General features: G+C 38.6%; 1 protein-coding gene across 49 annotated transcripts in view; it reads right to left on the reverse strand.

Moving 5' to 3' along the window:
- Nucleotides 1–916: 916 nt before the first annotated feature.
- APC (APC regulator of WNT signaling pathway) overlaps nt 917–22,600 on the reverse strand; it is a 324,590-nt gene continuing 302,906 nt past the window's right edge. For 47 of the 49 annotated variants that reach the window (XM_085009317.1, XM_085009297.1, XM_085009312.1 and 44 more), the window contains 5 exons: nt 18,875–19,014; nt 17,916–17,993; nt 17,358–17,474; nt 10,997–11,211; nt 917–9,229 (listed from right to left, as the gene is read on the reverse strand). In XM_085009317.1, coding sequence (XP_084865443.1) covers nt 2,644–9,229; nt 10,997–11,211; nt 17,358–17,474; nt 17,916–17,993; nt 18,875–19,014 — 7,136 coding nt within the window. In that variant the 3' untranslated portion in view covers nt 917–2,643. 49 annotated transcript variants of the gene reach the window in all.

Genomic DNA, 22,600 nt, shown 5'->3' on the forward strand with positions numbered 1-22,600 from the left:
AATTCCTGAGTTTTCTGGCCTATGGAAGGCACCTTGTTTTCATTTTCAGTCTCTCTCTTTTATTTTTTAATTTTTTTTTTTGCTGTTTAGGGCCGAACCTGTGGCACCTTGGAGTTCCCAGGCTAGGGGGTCGAATTGGCACTGCAGCGGCCAGCCTAGGCCAGAGCCACAGCAACTCGGGATCCGAGTCTCCTTTGAGACCTACACTACATTTCATGGCAATGCCAGATCCTTAACCCATTGAGTTCGAGGCCAGGGATGAAACCCCCATCCTCATGGATTGTGGTCAGGTTTGTTAACCAGTGAGCCACAAAGGGAACTCCTATTTTCAGTCTCAATAATATTTTTTTTTCTTCTTTGAGAAAGGCAATTTTATTCTAATTGACTTACATGCCATCTTTTTCCATAAAAATATCTGAAGTGGTTTATAAAAACTGGCATGCAGTAACAACAACAAGAAAAAGAATAGAAAATCAGGACTAAAGGAAAAGGAAAAGAAATATGACCTATATCCATGTATATCCCTCTCGGATAAGGCAGCCTTTGAGAAAAACAGAATAAATGAGTATTATTACTTACACATTATTTCATTCAGATAACATTTAACACAAATTTAAATGTAGATATATTCCAAAGGTCAGTAATTGAGGTGTTTGCAAAGTGGTGCTATAGGAAGACTATGGGCTTTGGGATCAAATGCCTTACTTCGAGTCATAGCACTTATGTACTGCTATTGTAGCTTAGAAAAAAGTCATTCTCTATAAATGATAAACACAGGTAAGAGGCTGATAATTAACGACACGATGTGATTTCAAAGACACCAGGTAGACAGATGTGCTTACCCCTCACCTCCTTTCCCCAGGATTCTGACATATCTAAATATCTTTTTTCCTTTCCCAAATGCAGAGTGCATGACTTTTATTATTCAAAATAAAATTTCATTTATTCAACAAATATGTGAGCATTTACCATCATCCTTACCCTCTGATCATTTAGAACAAATTCTGGTAAGATATATTAGTTTTTAAAATAAGTCTAACAGTTTATCTTCCTTCATTCTCTCCCTGCTCTGTGAGGAAGGGGGCACTGGAATACATACCCCACAACTTGATCCATCAAAAACAAAGTTTTCCTTAACAGGGAGGGGTTGCTAAACAGTCTTCTGAATACCTTAACAGTATTAAATCTACCTTTGAAGATCCGCGCGATTTGCATCTTCTGAGCATGGCAAAGTGCTGATTATACTTGGCTGCTGGAATTTTGCTGTAACACACAGGGGGATAAAAAGGTGTTCATTCCAGACCCAGAAGCAACAGGGAGAAGACGCAGGGACAAGACAGTTACATTCCAAGACAGGCTTGGAAGAGATCACTTATACCTAGGAATAATTAATTTCTCAAGTATAGACTTCTTTTAAGAAAAAAGAAATATTCCATTTGGGCCTATTATACCAAGTCCTGTGCTAGGCAGTTCACATTGCTCTCATATGAATTTTAAAAATCAACTCCAGCGGAGTAAGAAAAAAAAAAAGTGGAAAAATATTAAACATCAGGAAGTGCTCATCACATATAAAAAATAAATTTCAGGAAAAGTTAAGTGCCAATGCATGGAATGGTTAAAGGCCAACAGTCAGCTTCAATTGTTTTTATTACAGTAAGAGGAATTTTACTCTTAATGCATAGAATTTGAAGAAAAAATTTATATAAGCTTTTAAAAGAGGCCCTTTTGACAATTATTAATACAAATGTGAAATAAGACCCTTCAAACAAATACCAATTTCAGTAACAGTTTACATACAGCAATAATTTATTCTGAAATGTTCATTTAGTTTCTGTTGAGACACGATCCATGTCTCATTAATAAAAGAGCAGCCATCTCACCTCAAATACCAGAATATACAACAAGTTACAGCATAGCAAAAATTCTACCTACTTTCAGATAAAATCTAGTTCAGGTAAAATAGTTTCATTCAATGTTTTACAGTTACACAGATTTTTGTTTTGAGCACAAAATAGTGTAAGTTGTTACACTATAGCTATCTATATGCACATCATGTGACCACAGAACTGTTAATCATTACTTCTGAAATTGAACCATCAGTTTCATTCATGCAGTAAAGCAAAGCAGGCTGGGTAAACTTGTTCATCGGGAACCATATTACTGTGAATTTCACAGCCACATGATTAATTATGATGTTAGATGGACTCACAAGGACTAAAACAGAATTTTTTTTTGCATAAATACCAATTTCTCCCTGATGTAAGTTTAAGTCAGTTTATAATCTAGAAATGATTGATAACAGCAATATATCATATCTTCTATTTGTAGTGTTCATTATTTTAAGACAAGCAATAATTAAAGGATGATGGGATGGGATGCTACTTAAATACTTGTAAAACATACTGTACAAATATCCTTGGCTTTACCATTTTCTTCCTAACTATCAAGAGTGCCTCCCAAAATATGACCAGTGAAGACAAGGTATACTATCAAATATGGCTTCCAGAACAAAAACTCTCTAACAAGAATCAGACCTATTTACAATTTTTTTCAGTCTTTTAAAGTTGCATTTGAAACAGAATTTCTACATAGCAGTTGTAATGAACACATAACACATTCTTAGTTTCATCATTCCAGCTCTTTTTAAACAGACGTCACAAGGTAAGACCCAGAATGGCGTTTAGGACTTTGAGTTCCACTGGAGTCTGTGTTGTCAGTTTTTGAATCTCGTTTCTTCGTGTTGTTATTCACCGGCGTCGGGATCTGAGATGGTCGGGCTGAAGTGCTATCTGCGCTGCTTTTCCTAGGGCTTGGGTTGTAATTAAAAGGAGTCACTCTGGCAGCAACGGTCCCACTGGGTGAACTGTGCTTGCTTGAGCTGCTAGAACTAAATGGGGTACGCTCAGCTATAGAACTTTCGTTAGTCTCTGATGCAGGGACAGAGTTGCTTTGTCCCGGTTTTGTCTCAGTTCCTTTTTGGTCTGGGGCATCGACCTGAATAAAGGAGTTCAGGCGGTTTTCCAAACCCATGGTGCGTGTGGGAGCACCACCATTACTCACATTGTGTTTTCCCTGATTATCTTTTGAATCTTTAGCGTTTGGGTTTCCTTTTTCTGAAACGGTGTCAATCACAGGGGGGGTATTTCCTGTTGGAGATCTTCCGGATCTGGGGTTGTTAATGGGACAGTCCTCGATTCTCACCCAAACATCCTCTGTTTTAGAAACAGCAGGTGCCATTTGATAAATTAGAGTCTTGGATTCAGCACCGTTTGCAGCACCTGAGGAAGTGGTCTGAGTAGTAGTATTTGTGGGAGAAATTTCACTTTCTTTTATTTTCCTCCATGTTCCTTTTGTGGATACTTGGCTTTCTTTAGTTTGTTTGGTTCCCGAGATAGAGTTCACATGTTTTTCATCCTCACTTTTGGCCTTTTCACTGGACTCTGATGAAGCCGAAAGAATTGAGGATGAACTTCCAGTTCTTCTCCAAGTGCTTACTCGAGGAAGGGATGATGAGTGTTTGCTGTGCTCACGTTTCCAGGTTCCTGACCTATTGATGGGAAGTCTGGAAGGACTTTCAGAGTGGGAGCGTGCTATATCATGGCGCTTTATCGGTCTTCCGTCATTATACTCGATGGTGGGACTGAGATTAGGTGGGAGTTTTCGCCACCCACCAGCCTGAACGGACGAATGTGTGGACAGAGACATATCAGGAAGAGAAGGACTTAAAACTGGAGTCTGTGCCTGGGACCGAGTGGGAGAATCTGGTCGAGAAGATGGAGAAAGAGATTCAAACGAAGCAGATTCCTCCAGTTTTCTCCTCAGGGTTGGACTTGGAGCTTCTTTGATGAAAGTTGACTGGCGTACTAACACAGGTCTCTCTGATCTATCAGATTCACTTCCACTTGATTTAGTTGAGGACATTCTAGAAAGTTCTACCTTTTTATTGGATCCATTGCTACAACTCATTTGATTTAGCCCTTTGGAGGCAGACTCACTTCTTGGGATACTGCTGCCATTCTTGGATAAACCTGTTTGTTTGGTAAGGTTTGTCTGGCTCATCTGTCTGCCTGGAGATGTGTAAGACATTTTCCCCGAACCTGAGGACTTAGTTGAAGCAGTACTAGGGGATGACGTCCTTGGTAGTTGAGATAATTTGTTAGGAGGACTTATTCCATTTCTACCAGGAGAAATCGAGTTTCTCCCTGGAGACTGCATAGGCCTACTGAGTGGTTGCTGGGCAGGTCTTGAAGGAGTGGAATCTCTAGATCCTGATCTAGAAGGCCCTTTATTGGACCCAGCTGTCTGCGACGTCTGCCTGGTAACAGGGCTTAATTCTGATTTCACTGAGGGCTTTGCTCCTCTGGGAGAAGTGGTAGCCGCCTGACTTTCACTAGGGCTTTTGGAGGCTGGAGTCTTCAGCGGTGGACCTTTTTTAGAAACTGGACTGGTACTTGAAGAGCTATTCCGAACTCCTGGAATGTGAATCATTGTCCTACCTCGAGAGATTGAAGGCATGTTTGTTTGAAGAGGCTGTTTCATTTGGCTTGAAATTTCTGAATTAGATCGAACTTTTCCAGTAATCAAACTTTTATAAACCTTTTTCCCTCCCTTTATTCCCTTATTTTCAGATTCCATCTTTTTAGTTTCCAGTGTACTTTTCTCTCCAGGTTTTAGAATTCGTGGGCCTTTATTACTTGTAAAGGGTTTTTCCTCTTGATCAGGTGTAAGATGAAATGGTGACCCCAGGGAGATTCCTGATTTCAGGGACAGGATGGAATCTGAATCAGACGAAGCCTGTCTAGATAAACATGCGGCAGCAGCAGCTTGATGTAAACTACTTACTATGGAATTTGCACCTTCCTGAATAGCTTTCCAATCAAAATTTTCTGAATCGGGGGATAAACCATGTTCTGAATCTGGTCTCTGTATATCTTTCAAATCAAGCGTCAAATCTTCTGCTAATATGCCACTCATGTTTCTGGGACTATGCTTTTCATTATCACCCTTGAGTCTTGAAGGCTTTTTCTTTTTTGGCATGGCAGAACTTATACATTCCTGCAATAGGTCATCTTCAGAATCGATACTGAGAGAACTGAGAGAACTGTTTCTTGAGAAACAAACAGGGGTATCTTCAACATGAAATGATTTAGGAGCATAACCTGATGCCTGAGGTTTACTTGGTTCTCCCTGGGAATGAGGAGGCTCTGTCTCTTTGATAGGTTCACTTTCCTTGTTGTTGTTGTTTTCCTGATCAATGTCACTAAGAGAACTTAGAGAGGAATTTCGAGAAAAGCAAACTGGAGTATTTTCAATAGCAAAATTTTGTAATTTCTCATCAGTTGCTGCCCCTCTGTCTGGTATATCTTTGGAGGACTGGGGAAAAGTGGACTGCTTCTGCAGCATAGGTTTAGACGGACCTCGATTTATTGGATGTTTTGTAACAGCCTGTGTCGTCTTAGCTGATTGTTGGTTCGAGGCTAGTTCTGTGTGGTTGCTAACCCTAGCTTCTGATTCCTTGTTTTCCTTCCCCTTTCTTAATTCAGCCTTTTCCCTCGAAAGGTCAACATCATCATCATCAAAATCTAGAGAACTCAAAGAATCATTTCGTGAAAAACAGTACGGAGTGCCTTCAATAGGTGTGTAGTGATGAGGTGAATCAAAAGTAAAGCTTCCTCTGACTCTATCTTCATTATTTGGCAGCTTATCGTTGAAGTCCTTGGAATTATTTTTCAAGCTCTGTTTCTTTGAATCTTTATTGTCTGAGAAAGCTCTTTCAGCATTTAAATTATTTTTCGTGTCTGTGTTTTTTCTTACACGCGTCCTATATTCAGCATTTTGTGGTATGGGTTTTACTGGTGAAGTAGGTTTCTTTTTCTTACCATCTAATTGATTTTTGTTAGCTCCGGATGAGGACATAGATGCTTGCTGGACCTGGTCCATTATCTTTTTCACACGGAAAGGCTTGTGACTTTTTCCTTTGGGCATAGCAGAATTAATGCATTCTGCAAGGATATCACCTTCTTCTGTTTTATTGTCATCCAGTTCAGGTATAGCTACAGATGTGGATTTCCCTCTTTGAGCCTCATCTGTACTTCTGCCTTCTGTAGGAATGGTGTCTCGTTTTTCAAATTCACCTGACTGTGCCCCTGCTCTGGCCCCTTCTCCAGCAGCCAACTCATTTGGGGGGGATTCTATTGTTAGATCACTTAGAGATGTAGCTGTGGAAAAGTTTATAGGTGTCCCTTCTACACAATACACACGTGGCACATCATCTCCTGGTGTAAAACTAACATGCTTTTGTGCTTGTAACCTGTTTTGTGAGGGCAGAAGTTTGTACACAGGCAGTTGACTTGGTTTTCTTGCCACAGGTGGAGGTAATTTTGAAGCAGTCTGGGCTGGCTTTTTTGCTTTGCGTGAAGATTTTGTTGGCATGGCAGAAATAATACACTCTTCTAGAATTTCAATATCATCATCATCTGAATCATCTAATAGGTCTTTTTCAGAATCAGTGGGCTTTTCTGCCTCTTTTTCCTGGTTTTCATTTGATTTTTCAGGCTGCTCATTTTCTGTTTCATTGCCATTGTCATTTTCCTGAACTGGAGGCATTATTCTTAATTCCACATCTTTCTGAATAAATGGCTCATCGAGGCTCAGGGCACTCAGGCTAGATGAACAAGAAAATCCATCCGGAGTACTTTCTGTAGCAAAATGTAACAAAGTATCAGCATCTGGAAGAACCTGGACCCTTTGTACTGCAGCATTCACAGCAGCTTGCTTAGGTCCACTTTCTCTCTTTTCAGCACTAGGTGCTTTACTTTTAGGTACTTCCTGCTTGGTTTGACTTGTTTGAGGAGGGGGAGGGGGAGGGGTTTTACTTCTGCTTGGTGGCATGGTTTGTCCTGGGCTATCTGGAAGGTCACTGGGGCTTATAATGCCACTCACCATTCCACTGCAGGGCTCACTCTGAACGGAGCTGGCAATGGAACGACTCTCAAAACTGTCAAGTGAGCTGACAGAGGTACATCTGCTGAACATGAGTGGAGTCTCCTGAACGTAGTGCTCTGGTGGACTTTTAGGTGTCTGAGCACCACTCTTTGATGGAGATTTGGCCCCTGAAGAAAATTCAACAGCTTTGTGCCTGGTTGATTCTGAAGATAAGCCAGAAGCCTGGAGTCTGCTGGATTTGGTTCTAATGTGCTGTGGCACTGTTGGAACTTCGCTCACAGACTCTTCAGTTGATCTGGTTCCACTGTTTTCTTTGATTTCGGCTATTTGTAGAGTATTAGCAGAATCTGTTTCCTGCGTTTGCTGATCACACCCTATTTCATCTTCGGCTGATGACAAAGACGATAATGAACTACACCTTGAAAAACATATTGGGGTATCTTCTACACAGTAAGTCTGTATGGTTTCTTGGTTGATAGAGGGAACTTTGCAAGAGGAGGAGGTGGCTTTTGGGGTCTGACCACTTCTGCTTTGTGCTGAACTTGGATGGAGCTGGCTCTGCCTCTTGGCATTAGAGGAAGGTGTGGATGTGTTCTCACCGCTTGGAGAGATGCGTTCAGTTTTAGTACTTTGTCCAGATGAATTCTTTGAGAATGAAAATGCTGGTTTCTGTGAAGAAGGGATGTCTGTGGCATATTTTAAACTATAATCAATAGGCTGATCCACATGATGTTTTTCTTCATTGTATTTTATGCTATAATTGGTTGGTCTCTCTTCTTCCTCATGTTGCTCCTCCTCAGAGTAACGTTCACTGTAGTTGGTTGGCTTATCATCTTCATAGTCATCTTCCTGACACAAAGACTGGTTTACATTTTGATTAATTCCATGATTAGAACCTACTCGATTTGCTTCTGAACCATTGGCTGCTCTTGACCTATATGGGGAAACACATTCTTGCTGTCCAAAATGCGGCTGAAACTTGAGGTGTTTATCATCAGTGCTCTCAGGATACACAGGATAAGTTGTGCTTTGACTCCTTGATTGTCTTTGCTCATTTTGTTTTATTTCATCTTCTATTATATGTTTGGGTCTTGCCCACCTTTCATTCTGTGAAGGACTTTGCCTTCCGGAGTTCAGCTGTTCATCTGAATATTTAAGACTGTAATTTATTGGTGTATCTAGTTCTCCATCATTATCATCCATATGATTTGCACTATGTATTTTATGGGCTAGGTCAGCTGGATACTGACCATAGCTGCAAAATTTACTTTCATCGTCTTCAGAATAGGATTCAATTGAAGGTTTCATCTGGCCTCTTTTACCATAACCATCACTACTACTGACACTATTTAAACTATCATTTGAAGATCTCTTATATTCTACTTTGGCATATGGCATTGGACATGTCCTGTTTGAGTTTTCTGACTTGGTGAAGTTGTACGTGTTTGCGTGAGAGTGGGCAGTAGAGCTTCTTCTCAGTGCATTCCTCTCATCTGTCCCACAGTGCAACTCCGTGGTTGACCCAGAATTTCTGTCTTCCTGGGAGGGATGAATGGCTGATACTTCTTCCATGACTTTGGCGATCTGGGCTGCAGTGGTGGAAATCTGCAAACCTCGCTTTGAAGAGGTTCCTGGATTTTCTGTTGCTGGATGGTAGTTGCCTATGCTAATACCTCGTTCTCTCTCCAAACTTCTGTCTTTCTCAGAACGAGAACTATCTAAACTTCCCCTTGATGAAGAGGAGCTGGGCAACACTGTAGTATTTAAATATGGTGACAGGACAGTCATGTTTCCAGTATTAAAATTGTCTGACCTATTATCGTCATGTCGATTGGCATCAAAAGCATAGTCACCGTAGAGATTTTGCTTGTGTCTTTGCTTACTACGATGAGATGCCTTGGGACTTAAATTGTCAATATTGTCAAAAGTTTCTGATAAATGCTGGGCGTCTAATTCTGCTTCTAGGGCTTTTTGTTTCCTGACATGAAGAGAAGGCAAGCTTGAACCAGGAGACATGATATTGGCATCTTTATACTTTGCAGGTCTATTTGCCATCAGATTCCTTAAAGCTGCGGCGCTCCCCATAGCAATCATTTTGTGCTTTGAATGAATGAGGTTCTTGAGCATGCTGACTGCCCCCATGTCCCATAATGCTTCCTGGTCTTTAGGATTTCTGGCTGAGAGATTCCACAAGGTTCCACATGCATTACTGACTATTGTCAAACTGTGAGATTTCAAGTGTTGTAATAAGGTTTGTAAGCAATTGTTCTCTCTTAGGATTTGCCTGAAACAAAAACAAAAGATCACAAAAGTAAGGAAAAAAATCTGTTTGTAGTAACAACAAAGAAAAAGAAAGAAACCTTAAATCTAAAGAAAACTACTAAAACTTATTAACAACAGGCACAATATAATTACATGAAATTATAAATTTCAGGCCTTGTGTTTCTTCTTTTGTTCTTAGTTCACTTAATATTTATAGTTTTAAAGTACTCATCTGTTAGGCTAAAAGAAGTTAATTTTAATCTATTCTGCATTTCCTATTCTGACCCAATAGTTTTTAAAATTTTTTCTTGAACAGATATATTTTCCTTATTTACATAGTGACAGAGTTTCTCAGTTTAAGGACTATAAATGTATTATGAAATCTTATGCTGAACAGGGACTCTGTGGTAATGTAATCTATGGATGGGCATCATGACATTGACAGCTGAGACATCTCAGAAGAGGTAGACAGAAGAATCAATCATTAGATCTTTACACAGTGGGGGAGCACAATGTAAGCTCCTAGGTCAGCAAAATGACTTTTTAGATAATCTCTGTCTCTGGCTTGATTTTGTAATAATGCCATTCCACCTTATAAGTGTCCTCTGGCAAATTGTGTGTGTAGTTGTTACTTCTAAAAATAAAGTGAAAGAACTATGTACTTTATTAGAATAAATATTTTTAAAAAATATTTAAAGGTAACCATAAAAACAAGCACAATGAATGTCAGGCTCTCAAAGAGCTATAGCCTGTTTAAGGCCTGGTAGAATGAAGTGTCATGATGGCATAGTCAGTTCTGGTGGGCTTTAAAACTGATTGGTAAGGGGGCAATAAGCTTTAACATGGCAGCTCTCTCTCAGCAGTCCAGCAGACGCCTGAGAGAGTGCTTACTGAGTTTAAGAAGTCCCCCTTGAAAAACAGGAAAGGCTATAAGGCTTGCAGTTTATGCGCTGAAAAAGATCTTTACCAGCCTTTTTATTAAAAGTAACTCAATCTTTTTTTGGGGGGGGGGGTGTCTTTTTAGGACCACACCCGTGGTGTATGGAAGTTCCTGGGTCAGGGATTAAATGTGAGCTGCAGCTGCGACCTATGCCGCAGCTGCAGCAACAATGGATCTTTTCACCTACTGCGCTGGGCCAGGGATTGAACCTGCACCTCCACAGTGACCTGAGCTGCTGCAGTTGGATTCTTAACCCACTGCAACATGGTGGGAAGCCCCCTCATGATCTTTCTGGAAATGAGAGAGGAACAATACAGGATAACAAGCTGTGAAAGATACCCATAATTTTGTTGAGATAGAGCCCAAGTCCTGAGAATGTGTGCCCTGTATCTGAGGTGTTCTCAGGTTTCACAGCTTTAACAGATTGGATGAATGGCTGTTGACTAAATATATGATTACTCATATCATGGCACCATTAGAAAAATGGCTCACATTACCCACAGGTTTCTTTTCTTTCTTTCTTTTTTTTTAAAATAAACCTCATATTCCTATAAGCCATACTAATATATAGGAAAGGACTTTGTTCTCTGTAATATTTATAACTTTCATTTTTTCCTCTACATATGGGTAACCCCCCAATATCTGTTTATTTCTAGGCATCCTTCTGATACTATGTACTTTATTAGAATAAATGTTAATGAATAAATTAAGACTAGCTGCATTTTCACTGTAATACATGTAATTTGGCTTAGAACTTGTATAATTACATAAATATCACTTACAGTTGAGTCTTTCCAAGGTATGGATTTTACATATTCATTTGAAAGTAATATAAAACCCTGTATTTACCTGTGCTCCTCATTTGTAGCTATCAAGCTGGACACATTCCGTAATATCCCACCTCCACTTTCAATAATGGCTAAAGTATTTGTCTGGCTCCGGTAAGTGAGAGTGCCAACCAAAAACGCAAGCGCACCATCTACGGCACATATATCAGCCTTATTCTCAGTGCAATGTGCTGACAAATTCCATAAGGCACTCAACACGCTTTTGAGGGTTGATTCCTATTAAGAAATAGATATGTGTCATCTAATTAGAGTTGAAATTTCTCTCTTACAATTTTTATGTTTACTTCTACTGAGTATGTTTTTTTGGCTTTTGGGGGCCACACTCACGGCATATGGAAGTTCCCAGGCTAGGCACTGAATTGGAGCTACAGCTGCCGGCCTATGCCACAGCCACAGGAATGTCAGATCTGGGCCACGTCTGCGACTTATACCACAGCTCACAGCAACGCTGGATCCCCGACCCACTGAACGAGGTCAGGGATCGAAGCCACATCTTCAGGGATGCTAGTCATATTCGTCTCCGCTGCACCACAACGGGAACTCCTTGAGTAAGATTTTTTTTTTTTTTTTTTTTGTCTTTTTGCTATTTCCTTGGGCCGCTCCCGCGGCATATGGAGGTTCCCAGGCTATGGGTCGAATCGGAGCTATAGCCACTGGCCTATGCCAGAGCCACAGCAACGCGGGATCCGAGCCGCGTCTGCAACCTACACCACAACAGCTCACGGCAACGCCGGATCGTTAACCCACTGAGCAAGGGCAGGGACCAAACCCGCAACGTCATGGTTCCTAGTCCGATTCGTTAACCACTGCGCCACGACGGGAACTCCCTGAGTAAGATATTTTAAAAAAAATCTCTGACTACTGCCCATCCTCCTCATTTAGATAAAATTTCATAAAATACCAAATGGAACTTAAATCAGTGATATCCCCATGAAACAAGCAGAACACAATAGTAAACTAATGACCTTTATGAACTTTATTCTAAGTGTTTAGATGGTAAACATATTACCTTATAAGAGCTTATACTAGAATATGAAACAGAATTAATGTGCATTCTGAAAATATAACATTATCAGGATAACAGAAAACTAGCAAAAACTCTCTATGTGCTAATGTGGAAAGATATGTAAGATGGAGTATTAAATGAAAAGAGCAAGTTGCAGGAGTATGTATAAAATTCTGTATAAAAACACACAATATTTATTTATGTGTGGTTGATTCAAAGGCAATAATATGACTTATTAAAAAGAAAACATACTGAAAAAACTCTAATTTTCTTAAAACTTCCAAAGAAACAAAAAATTACAGAAACCAGAAGTCTCTATAATAATGTCATAGTAATATATGATAATTGCCATAGAAACTACTCTGAGGATGCAATTAAGGATATTTGGTCAAAACTTGCCATGATGCTGTCAGACTTTCTTCTTACTACAAATCAATCAAAGAACAAACAAACATTCATCAGAAATCTACTCTGTGCCTATTACAATTAGAGGCACCCAGAGGATACAAACATAGCAACTAATACTTGCCTTGAAGGTGCAAAATATTTACTTTGGGGAGAAAAAAAAGGATGCAAAACCATACATGAAACAAAGTACTCTAAAGGAATGATTAATGCCTCCTGAATTGAGTCAAATAAACTATTTCATAGAGGACAGCTCTGTAGAAGTAAAGACCTGTTCATTCAGAGAGAAAGCAGAGGAAGAAGAATGAGGAAGGGTGTGCAAGTAGGAATAAGCAAGGGGACAGAAAGAAAATGCAGAGGAGATCAGAGTCCTTGCTTAAAGAGGCACAAGAAGGTCCTGAATGTCATGGCAATCATTTGGGGCCTAACTGAATGAGCAGCTAGCGACTGAATTCTCTTCATCAGGAAATTAAAGGAGTGACACCATGTAGGAGCAGGTTTAGATACTATTTAGCAGGAGAAGAAGTGCTTTCACCAGATATGAGAAGGATAAGAGTTCAATTTTAATTACATTATGTTTGAGGTAAAGTGGGACATTCAGAGAACCCTGAGAAAAGTTCAGAGGAGTGAGGTCAACGTACAGTGGACCTGGACATAGGAGTTGTAAGGCAGGAACACAGACGCTGCTCTCTTCAATATCACACACAGAGGGCCAAGAGTTTTGTTTCAAAGAAGCTCTTTAGTTAGAGGGAACAAGAAGAAATGATTAGAGTTGGAAGTACAGGTGGTAGAAACAAAGGAGATTAGATGAGGTATGAGATGAAAAAGTATCAAATGTAGGTGTCAGTAGAAAAGAAATATCCAAGTTAATCTGTAAATCTAGGTTTTGTTAGAAGTAAGATTAGAAGGGACTGAAGGAAGTACGGGCCAGTTAAGGAATGGAGCAAGTGACTACTTGTTCAGGGTTTTGATTTTATAGGACAAAGAAACACTGCAGAAGTTAGAAGAGGCAATAGAGGATTTTTGTCTTCATTTTCAAAATACTGGGATTCCTATAGATGGTGGGAAACATGAAAAAGCCTCCTGGTCTACATCCAGTAGAAAAGACATGGAAGACAAGAGTAAGGGACTAACAGCTCTGAGTGAACAGCAACAGTGAGAGCACAGGGTGCAGGGGGAGGAAAGGGTCTGCTGTGTACATTAAGAGCCACTGAATGGTGTTAAAATGATTCAATACATGGGGAATGTGGAAGGCAGTTCTGATTCTCTTGGTCATTAGTAGTAAATAAAGTTGAGAAGGAAGAGATGACAAATTAAAAAGAGAAAGAGAATGTTCATAATGACTGCTGCATTGAATGGAGAAAAAGAGGGAGAAAATAAATTCTTTTTTTTTAATATGTACAATGGTTTTTATTTTTTTCCATTATAGCTGGGATGGATGGCGTGCTTGGGATTAATAGATGATGCAGATGATTGCCTTTGGAATGGATTAGCAATGAGATCCTGCTGTGTAGCACCGAGAACTATGTCCGGTCACTTATGGAGAAAATAAATTTTGATACTGTTAACCAGAAGCAGGACCAAAACAGAATTGGATATTATAAATTTCTGCTGGGCTAGTTTTTTCAAGGTTGGGGTTGTGTTAAAAATTTATAGGCGAATTTAGGGAGAAATGATCTTTAAACCAGTACTCTTTCTGTATAAGAACAGAGCATGTTTTTCCATTTATCAGAGTTTCCTTTTATGTATCTCAGTAGGATATGTCTTTTAATCCACCTTTCTTGGTTTGTGGTAGTTTGTATGTAAATCTTTGAGGCTCTTGAGAGATAATAAAGTAATGAACTATTTAGCCTCAGTACCCAGATAATACATACAAATACATGAAATCATTTTGAAAATATACAGGGTTGATTAGAAAGGAGTCTGAAAGCAAGCATGGCATTAATTTTTTTGTATAATTTTTTGTAAGTAAATATATATATAATTAGAGAAAAATAAATAGCACATATTTCAAATGTGCAATATGATCACTTTTGACATGTGTATACCCATGAAATCATCACTCAAGATAACAAACATTTACATTGTCCCTCAACATTTCCTGGTACCCCCTTCCTGGTACCCCTATATATATAATATATATATATATATAATTAGGGAAAAATAAATAGCACATATGTCAAATGTGCAATATGATCACTTTTGACATATGTGTATACCCATGAAACCATCATGGGTATACAAACATTTACATTGTCCCTCAACATTTCCTGGTACCCTAGGCAATTACCGATCTGTTTTCTGTCATTACAGATTATTACATGTATCAATAGTTCATTCTTTTTTTATAGCCAAATAGTATTCTATTGTGGATATTCCAAAATTTGCTTACCCATTTACCTGTTGATGGGTATTATAATTATTTCTCGTTTTTGACTATTACGAATAATATTTCTGTGAATAACTGTGTAAGTCTTTGTGTGAATTTGAGTTTTTTGCCCTCCTGGGTAAATACTTAGGAGTGGAACAGCCAGGGTGTATGGTAGGTAAATGTTTAATTTTAAAACACTGCCAAATGTCCTCCAAAATGGGCCCTTGGAGATACTGCAGGTTAAAGGGAGTCACATCAATTTTTTTTGGTTTCCCAATGCACATAAAAGTTATATTTATACTATACTGTCATCTATTAAGTGTGCAATAATAGCATTATGTATAAAAAACAATGTACATATCTTAATTAAAAACTAACTGTTCGAAAAATGGCACTGATGGACTTGCACAATGCAGGGTTGCCACAAACCTTCAATTTATAAAAAATGTCATATTTGCAAAGCACAATAAAGCAAGGTATGCCTGTATACCACTTAACACTCCTGCCAGCAGTGCCTGGGAATTCCAGCTGCTTAACATAGCTGACGAGACTTGGTCAATCTTTTAAATTTTACCCATTATGTGAAATGGCACCTCATACTTGAAATTTGTATTTCCCTGATGACTAAAGATATTGTTAAGTATCTTTTCAAGTGCTTATTGGCCATTCATTTATCTTCTTTCTTGCAGCGTCAGTACAACTGTTCTGCTGATGTGGTGGTGTTTTAAAGGATCTTTATGCAGACCCTAAATATATGTGAATATTATTTTTTTCCAGTTTTGAGATGTAGTTGACATATAACACTGTGCATATTCATGGTGTACGACATAAGGATCTGACTTACATACATCATGATTAATACGTTTAGTGAATATCCATCATCTCATATATGCGCAAAATTAATGAAACAAAAAAAATTTTTTCCTTGTGATGAAAAAAACTCTTCGGATTTTCTCTCTTAACGACTTTGATGTATAATTACACAAGAGTGTTAATAACATGCTGTACATTCTATCCCCAGCACATATCTGTATTATAACTGAAATAGGTACTTTTTGATCACCTTTGAATATTATCTTTATAACTAGTTATTTAATTGAATACTTTTCTTTTTTCTAATAATGTTGCATTTGATTTTCCTGGGTTTCCAGCTATAAAATAACTTTAAAAATTATATATATATATAAACAAAGACCCACCCTTCCAAGAAATTTCAAAAATTAAACTTTTTTCTTTTTTTTTGCTTTTTCTAGGGCCCCACCGTGGCATATGGAGGTGCCCTGGCTAGGGGTCCAATCGGAGCTTAGCCGCAGGCCTACGCCACAGCCACAGTGACGTGGGATCCGAGTTGCATCTGCGACCTACACCATAGCTCATGGCAACACCAGATCCTTAACCCACTGAGTGAGGCCAGGGATTGAATCCGCAACCTCATGGTTCCTAGTTGGATTCGTTAACCACTGAGCCACGATGGGAACCCCCTAAATTTTTTTTAATTAAAGAAAAAGTTTTATTTAAGTATATAGTTGATTTTCAATGTTGTGGTAATTTTGAAAAGGAAACGCTGAAGAGAAAAATGTAGGCTGTGGGTCAAGGAGGACTGGTTGTATGAAAGGAAGCCCAGATTAGCTAAAAAAGATTTGCTTAGTCCTTCTCAAATCTCACTTTAAAAAAAAAATTAGCTAAGTTTTTAAAGTAGATATCGCACCTGGAGATCATTTCCTTCTGTGAACAAATTATTATTTGAGGGATTCATCACCATTAGGTCTGATTACCTCCTCGAAAGGTGACTACCAAAATTTGAGGACTTTGGGCACCTGAGTTTGCACAGCAACAGGTAACACTAGACCACTGACTGCTACCTGGGGGTGATTCTGACCCTCTCCCCTTGCAGGGGACATGTGGTAATATCTGGAGACATTTCTGATTGTTATGACTGAGGGGAGCATGTATTGGGATCTGGCGAGAAAGGCCAGGGATGCTGCTAAACACCCTACAAGGTCCAGAACAGTGCCTCAACACAAAGAAGTATCTGGTCTGAGATGTCAACAGCGCTGAGTCCAAAAGACACTGACTGGAGTTGTCACTGCGGCTTAGCAGTTAACGAATCTGACTAGCATCCATGAGGACGCAGGTTTGACCAGTGGCCTTGCACAGTGGGTCAAGGATCCGGCATTGTGGTCATCTATGGTGTAGGTTGCAGATGCGGCTCGGATCCTGCATTGCTGTGGTTGTGGTGTAGGCCAGCAGCTGTAGCTCCGATTCGACCCCTAGCCTGAGAACCTCCATATGCTACGAGTGCAGCCCTGAAAAGCAAAACCCCCCCCAAAACAAAGAAACAAAAAACCCTAAAAAACCCTACCAAAAACCAAAACCCAAACCAAAAACACTGACTTACACTAAACCACTTTGTACAATCTTTTTCATCTTAATATGTTAGGAGTTTGGAGCAGCCTAAGACTAGGGATTGGTGAGATAAGCAGGTTGGAAATTAGTGAGTCTCAGGGGTGGAAAAGAGCAGCAAAAAAGTATCTAAAGATGAAAGTTATACTGCAACACTAAATTTTGTTTCAGAGGTACCTTTTTCACTTCCAAAGCACATTCCATCAATGCTTTCACACTGCCAACTTCACGCAATGTCTTTTTACTATTTACATCTGCTCTCCAAGACAAATTCCTCAAAACACTTGCAATGACCTGCAAATGAATCAATTTTAGAATAATCTGATTATAAAATTATTTATACTAGTTGCTTTACTGTTCTTAATGTGAAAGGTATGAGTACAAATCTATTAATAAAGAAATTTTTCCTAAATGCTAATATGGTGCCAAAAATAATTCCTACAATATAATTATTTTCCTCTATTCTGGTGTTAATGTAACCACAATTTAAACATTAAATTCTGAACCACAGCTTAAATTAATCTAAATCAGGCTACTAACCTACTAATATCTAAGAAAAAGATTTTTTTTTTTTTTTTTTTTTTTTTTTTTTTTTTTTGCACCAGTGGCATGTGTAAATCCCCAGGTCAGAGACTGAATCTGAGCCACAGCAGTGACAATGCTGAATCCTTAACTGCCACCAGGGAACTCCACTTTTTTTATTTCGAGAAAAACATCTGGAATTTTAAATAGTACCTGCTGTAAGTCCTCACTTTCAGATTTTAGTTGGGCCACAAGTGCTCTCATGCAGCCTTTCATCGAGCATAGTGTAGCCTGCAAAATCAAATATGGAACAGAAGGTCAGTAACAGGGCAACCCTAAGCAGTGCTTTATTTCTTACCAATAAACTTCAAATCGAGTTTTAATTATCTCATTTTAACAATAACTAATGTTTTACCCATAAAAGAACTAGGACCAGATTGCATGAATGAAGGATAAACACCATCCTAATCCTAATCCTTTGCTATCTGTTCCTCTCTTGGCATACTGGAAAAATAAAGTGAATGCATGATAAGAACAATACGCAAAGGGTTTTAAAGTACATCTGCTATTTGTTTTTTTGTTTTTTGTTTTTGTCTTTTTGTCTTTTGTTGTTGTTGTTGTTGCTATTTCTTGGGCCGCTCCTTCGGCATATGGAGGTTCCCAGGCTAGGGGTTGAATCGGAGCTGTAGCCACCGGCCTACACCAGAGCCACAGCAACGCGGGATCCGAGCCGCGTCTGCAACCTACACCACAGCTCACGGCAACGCCGGATCATTAACCCACTGTGCAAGGGCAGGGACCGAACCCGCAACCTCATGGTTCCTAGTCGGATTCGTTAACCACTGCGCCACGACGGGAACTTCACATCTGCTATTTGGACGGAACCAATATGTGTATAACACTTGTATTCGTTATCAAGATTTTCAGATCTGTGCTATCATTCCTAGGAACAATATTTTAAATGTGATTACATAAATCCACCACAGTGCATCTTAGACTTTTGTTTAGGCATAAGACAACCAGATAGGTACGGACAGGGTACAGAGTACAGGCTTTTATTAAGTCAGGGTTTAATGAGGAGAGTGACAAAAAGAAAGTCAGTGATAACTATTTTGTATAAAAGTAAAATCATACCTAGAGACATCATAAGAAATGGATCTTATAAAACATACCTTGTTGGCTACATCTCCGAAAGTCAAATTTGTCAAAGCCATTCCTGCATATCGTCTTAAAGTAATACTGTAGTGGTCATTAGTAAGCCCATACATTTCACAGTCCACTTGCAATAATTCTGCAATGGCCTGTAGTCCCCCTAATTTAAAAAGGGCAAGAGGAAAAAGATAATAATCTAAAATAAAACAAATTGGCACCAAGTTTATAGATAAGTTATCAGGAACAAATCTCAAAGAATGAGAATATATGGTTTAATTTTGTCTTTAGAATGCAAGCCACAAAAAATGTTATAAAGGACTTTTGTGTAATATACTTATAAAGAACAAGTGACAACTATTCCATTTTCTGCCAGCTTCTTTACCCTCCCACCCCATGCTTTACTGAGTGAAATGAGTATTACGCTCTATTTACTGCACATACACTGTATCTTGTCAACAGTAAAGAAGGCTAATTTCTAACACTAGGTCTTCCTGAAGATAGGCAGTAAAAGGTCATTTATTATTACTCATCAGGACTTCACATTCTTCATTGTCACACACCGTGGCCTTATTATTTTAATGTATTTTTATTTCCCACATAATTTTAGGTATCCTTAGGAATACTAAAACTTAATGAAACTGTGCATGAAGCAAAGCTTATTTTTAATGAAAAACAATTATCTGTTCAACTTGTTACTAGCTCTAAAAACCATTTTTACTGTTTTTTTTTAATTTCTTACTTTTCTTTGATACTCATAAAGTCAAATACAAACACTAGGGCTTAGTATTTTCTTTCCCCTTGATTCTCATCACTGGGCATACTCAACAATGCCCACAGTGGTCAACACTAGGAAGGCAAAGGCGGAAAATGAAGGGGAAGCAAAGGGAAAGACATAAAGGAAGGAGTAGTAAAAAACCAAACCAAAATAAAACACAAAAGGTGAAGCAAAATGGTGAGAGTGAATAAAAGGGAAAATAAAAATGCATATGGAGGCTATTTGAAATGTTATTTATCATCAATATTAATCCTCATGGGACTGAGGATATTGTTTAGTCACAGAGAAGTGGCTTAGACAGAATAAGAGAGGATGAGTATAAACAGGCAATTCTTGGATATTTTAAGCCTAAACATTCAAGTCATTAATCTGAAAAAGGACCTACATATTCAATATTTTTATAAATGATCTAGAAGGGTTAGTATGTAAAAGAGTCAGCAAGTTTGCAAAACAGACCAACTTCTATCTTGGGTCAAGAATGGCAGGCCAGGAGAGTTAAATGCTGGAATATTTGTGTAAATCTTTATGACTAGCACCAATGACAGATCAGTTTGAATGTACATAAGTAAAAGTTAATTTGGTTAAGTGAAACCCAAACCCTATCTAGGAAGATTTTCCTCTATCCACCAATAATGATGGAAAAATAAATAGCTAATGAACAAAAGTCAATTCTTTATGGAGCTTATAAATTAAGAGAAAAGAGCCACTGAACAACTAATTTAAGTGTAACAGATTGTGTAGAAGCGCAGGGCAAGATAAGAGATGAACTTAGACTGAGAGGATCAAGAAAATGGCTGAAACAATGTTCAACGTGAGATTTAAAGGATGAATATGTATCTAAGAAGAGTGAGACAGAAACAATCAGGAGGCATTTTAAGCAAGTCAAGCATCATGTGCAAGGGCTGCTGGGCCTGAAATATATATATACAGCAACAAAGAGAAGGTCACAGGATGGACGCTACAAGAATGGAAGAGGTCAGATCATGTGACTTTATGTGCCTTACTAAGGACTTTTTAGTGCCAGAGAAGAAATTATTAGATGTATGTTCTAAACAGGTTGCCATGGTTGTAGGTGGCAGGATGGATAATGGTTGAAGAGGGCAGATAAATAAGACCGAGTATGGCATACTGATGACAGAGGCTTGCTTGGGCTGGGAATAAAAAGAAGAGCAGCGATCTGAGATATATTTACAAACCAGAATTAAAGCAGTTACTAGAGATATAGGATAAGAATAGAAGCACAGACGTCTTCTAAGATTCTGGTTTTACCAAGTGTGCTGACTGGAACGCGATTTTCTGAGAAAAGAAACCCTGGAAGAGACAAAGATTTGGGGATGGAGGAGACAACAAACTCAGTTTCAGCTGAGTTAGAAATGTCTGAAAAACTGTCTAGTGAAGATGTCAGATGAGTGGTTTGATAATATGTCTAAATCTCAGGAGACAGAACTTGGACTAAAATGGAAACTTGAAAAAACTGTAAATGAAGCCAGGGAGTAGGGAGACAAGAAAGCCTAGTACAGAGCTTCGAAAAATTCCACTATTCAATACTTGGGTAAAGAAGAAGGAACCAGTTAAAGAAATGAGAGTTTTGACCTAGGAAATTTCCCTAGAAGTCACTGTTGACTTTAAGACAGTGGCTCTGTGTACTACTGACAAGATCACCAAAATGCTGAGGATGATAAAGCAGATGATCAAAGCCCTAACAAAACATACCATGCTTCGTGCCTACAAAAACTCTTGCTTGGCAAAGCAATATCTGTGATCTTTCCTTAAGAAAGGTGAAATGATTAAAGAAAATTCCAAGGAGGCCCTTGAGCACTTTTGTGTGGAAACACCAAAAATCTTAGGACTTGGTTTTGAAAACAAAGATTAAAGAAGGATGTGGTCAATGCCAATAAACCACGATGAACATGGCTAATGAAAAAAGAACATTCAATAAATTTAGGATATCAGAAAAAAGAGAGAGCCCTTTATGATTCAGTCAGAAAAAAATAAAACTATCAGTGAATTTTAAGGCAAAGAATTCATATGTAAAACTATAAATGGACTCATAAAAAAATGTGACTTTATGATCAACAGAATAAAAAATAGGTTTCCCTGAGAAAAATTAGGATGTTTCAAGGTAATTCCAAGGTGAAGCATATCCTTCCACATTTTTCTTGCTGTCTATGTTAGAAAATAGTGGTCCAGATGAACCAAATACCATATGGTATCTCACAGCCTTATGGACAGTGGAGGATCAATGGCTTCAGGTAACATTTAACAGAACCCTTAATTAAAACTTATCAAAAAAAAAGATAATTACAAGATGACACTTAAATTTTAAAAAGCATATTATTTTTCTTTTAATTGGCTTAGATGGTCATCATTAGCATGAAAGGCCTCCTTCTAAAAAAAATATTAGGGCCTTATTAGCATCAATATTCTATATATTGGTGTTTCACAAAATTTCCTGATCATCAGAATCATCTGGGCCACTTAATAGATTTGATTCCTAGGTTCCTTCTTCTGGAGAGTCTATTTTACTAAGCTTGCTCACCACGGTCCAGAGAAGGTACATGGTTTTACGAGGGCTGCTGGTGATCATTATGATCTAATTTGGGAAACACTAACATAAACTATGAGTTCCTTGAAAGTCAGGACCACATCTTAACCAGTTTTATATCTAATGCCTAGCACAGTTTCTGGGACAGAGCTGGGAATAAATGTATACATCACTGATATTATAGTCTAAAACTATACTTGCAGTACCTGTAATATTAACAGGTGCAAACATAAATGATCCTAATAGTTGCACAATTTTCTTCTATTCACAATGACAGTCCTGGCTAACTGGGCTTAGGAATTTCCCTTCACCTGCCTGGGACTTCTTCCCTTCTTATCTCTCACTGTCAGATCTCTTGTTCTGCCTTACTCTATCTCCCCACCATCCACACACTGCAGTCCTTCCTTTGCTTCACTGCAAGTTCAG

The sequence above is a fragment of the Sus scrofa genome, chromosome 2 (assembly GCF_054392235.1).
Source record: "Sus scrofa isolate SSC_HxYL_T2T_F1_AM1 chromosome 2, Sscrofa_HxYL_maternal_Yorkshire_Landrace_v2.0, whole genome shotgun sequence".
NCBI lineage: Eukaryota > Metazoa > Chordata > Mammalia > Artiodactyla > Suidae > Sus > Sus scrofa.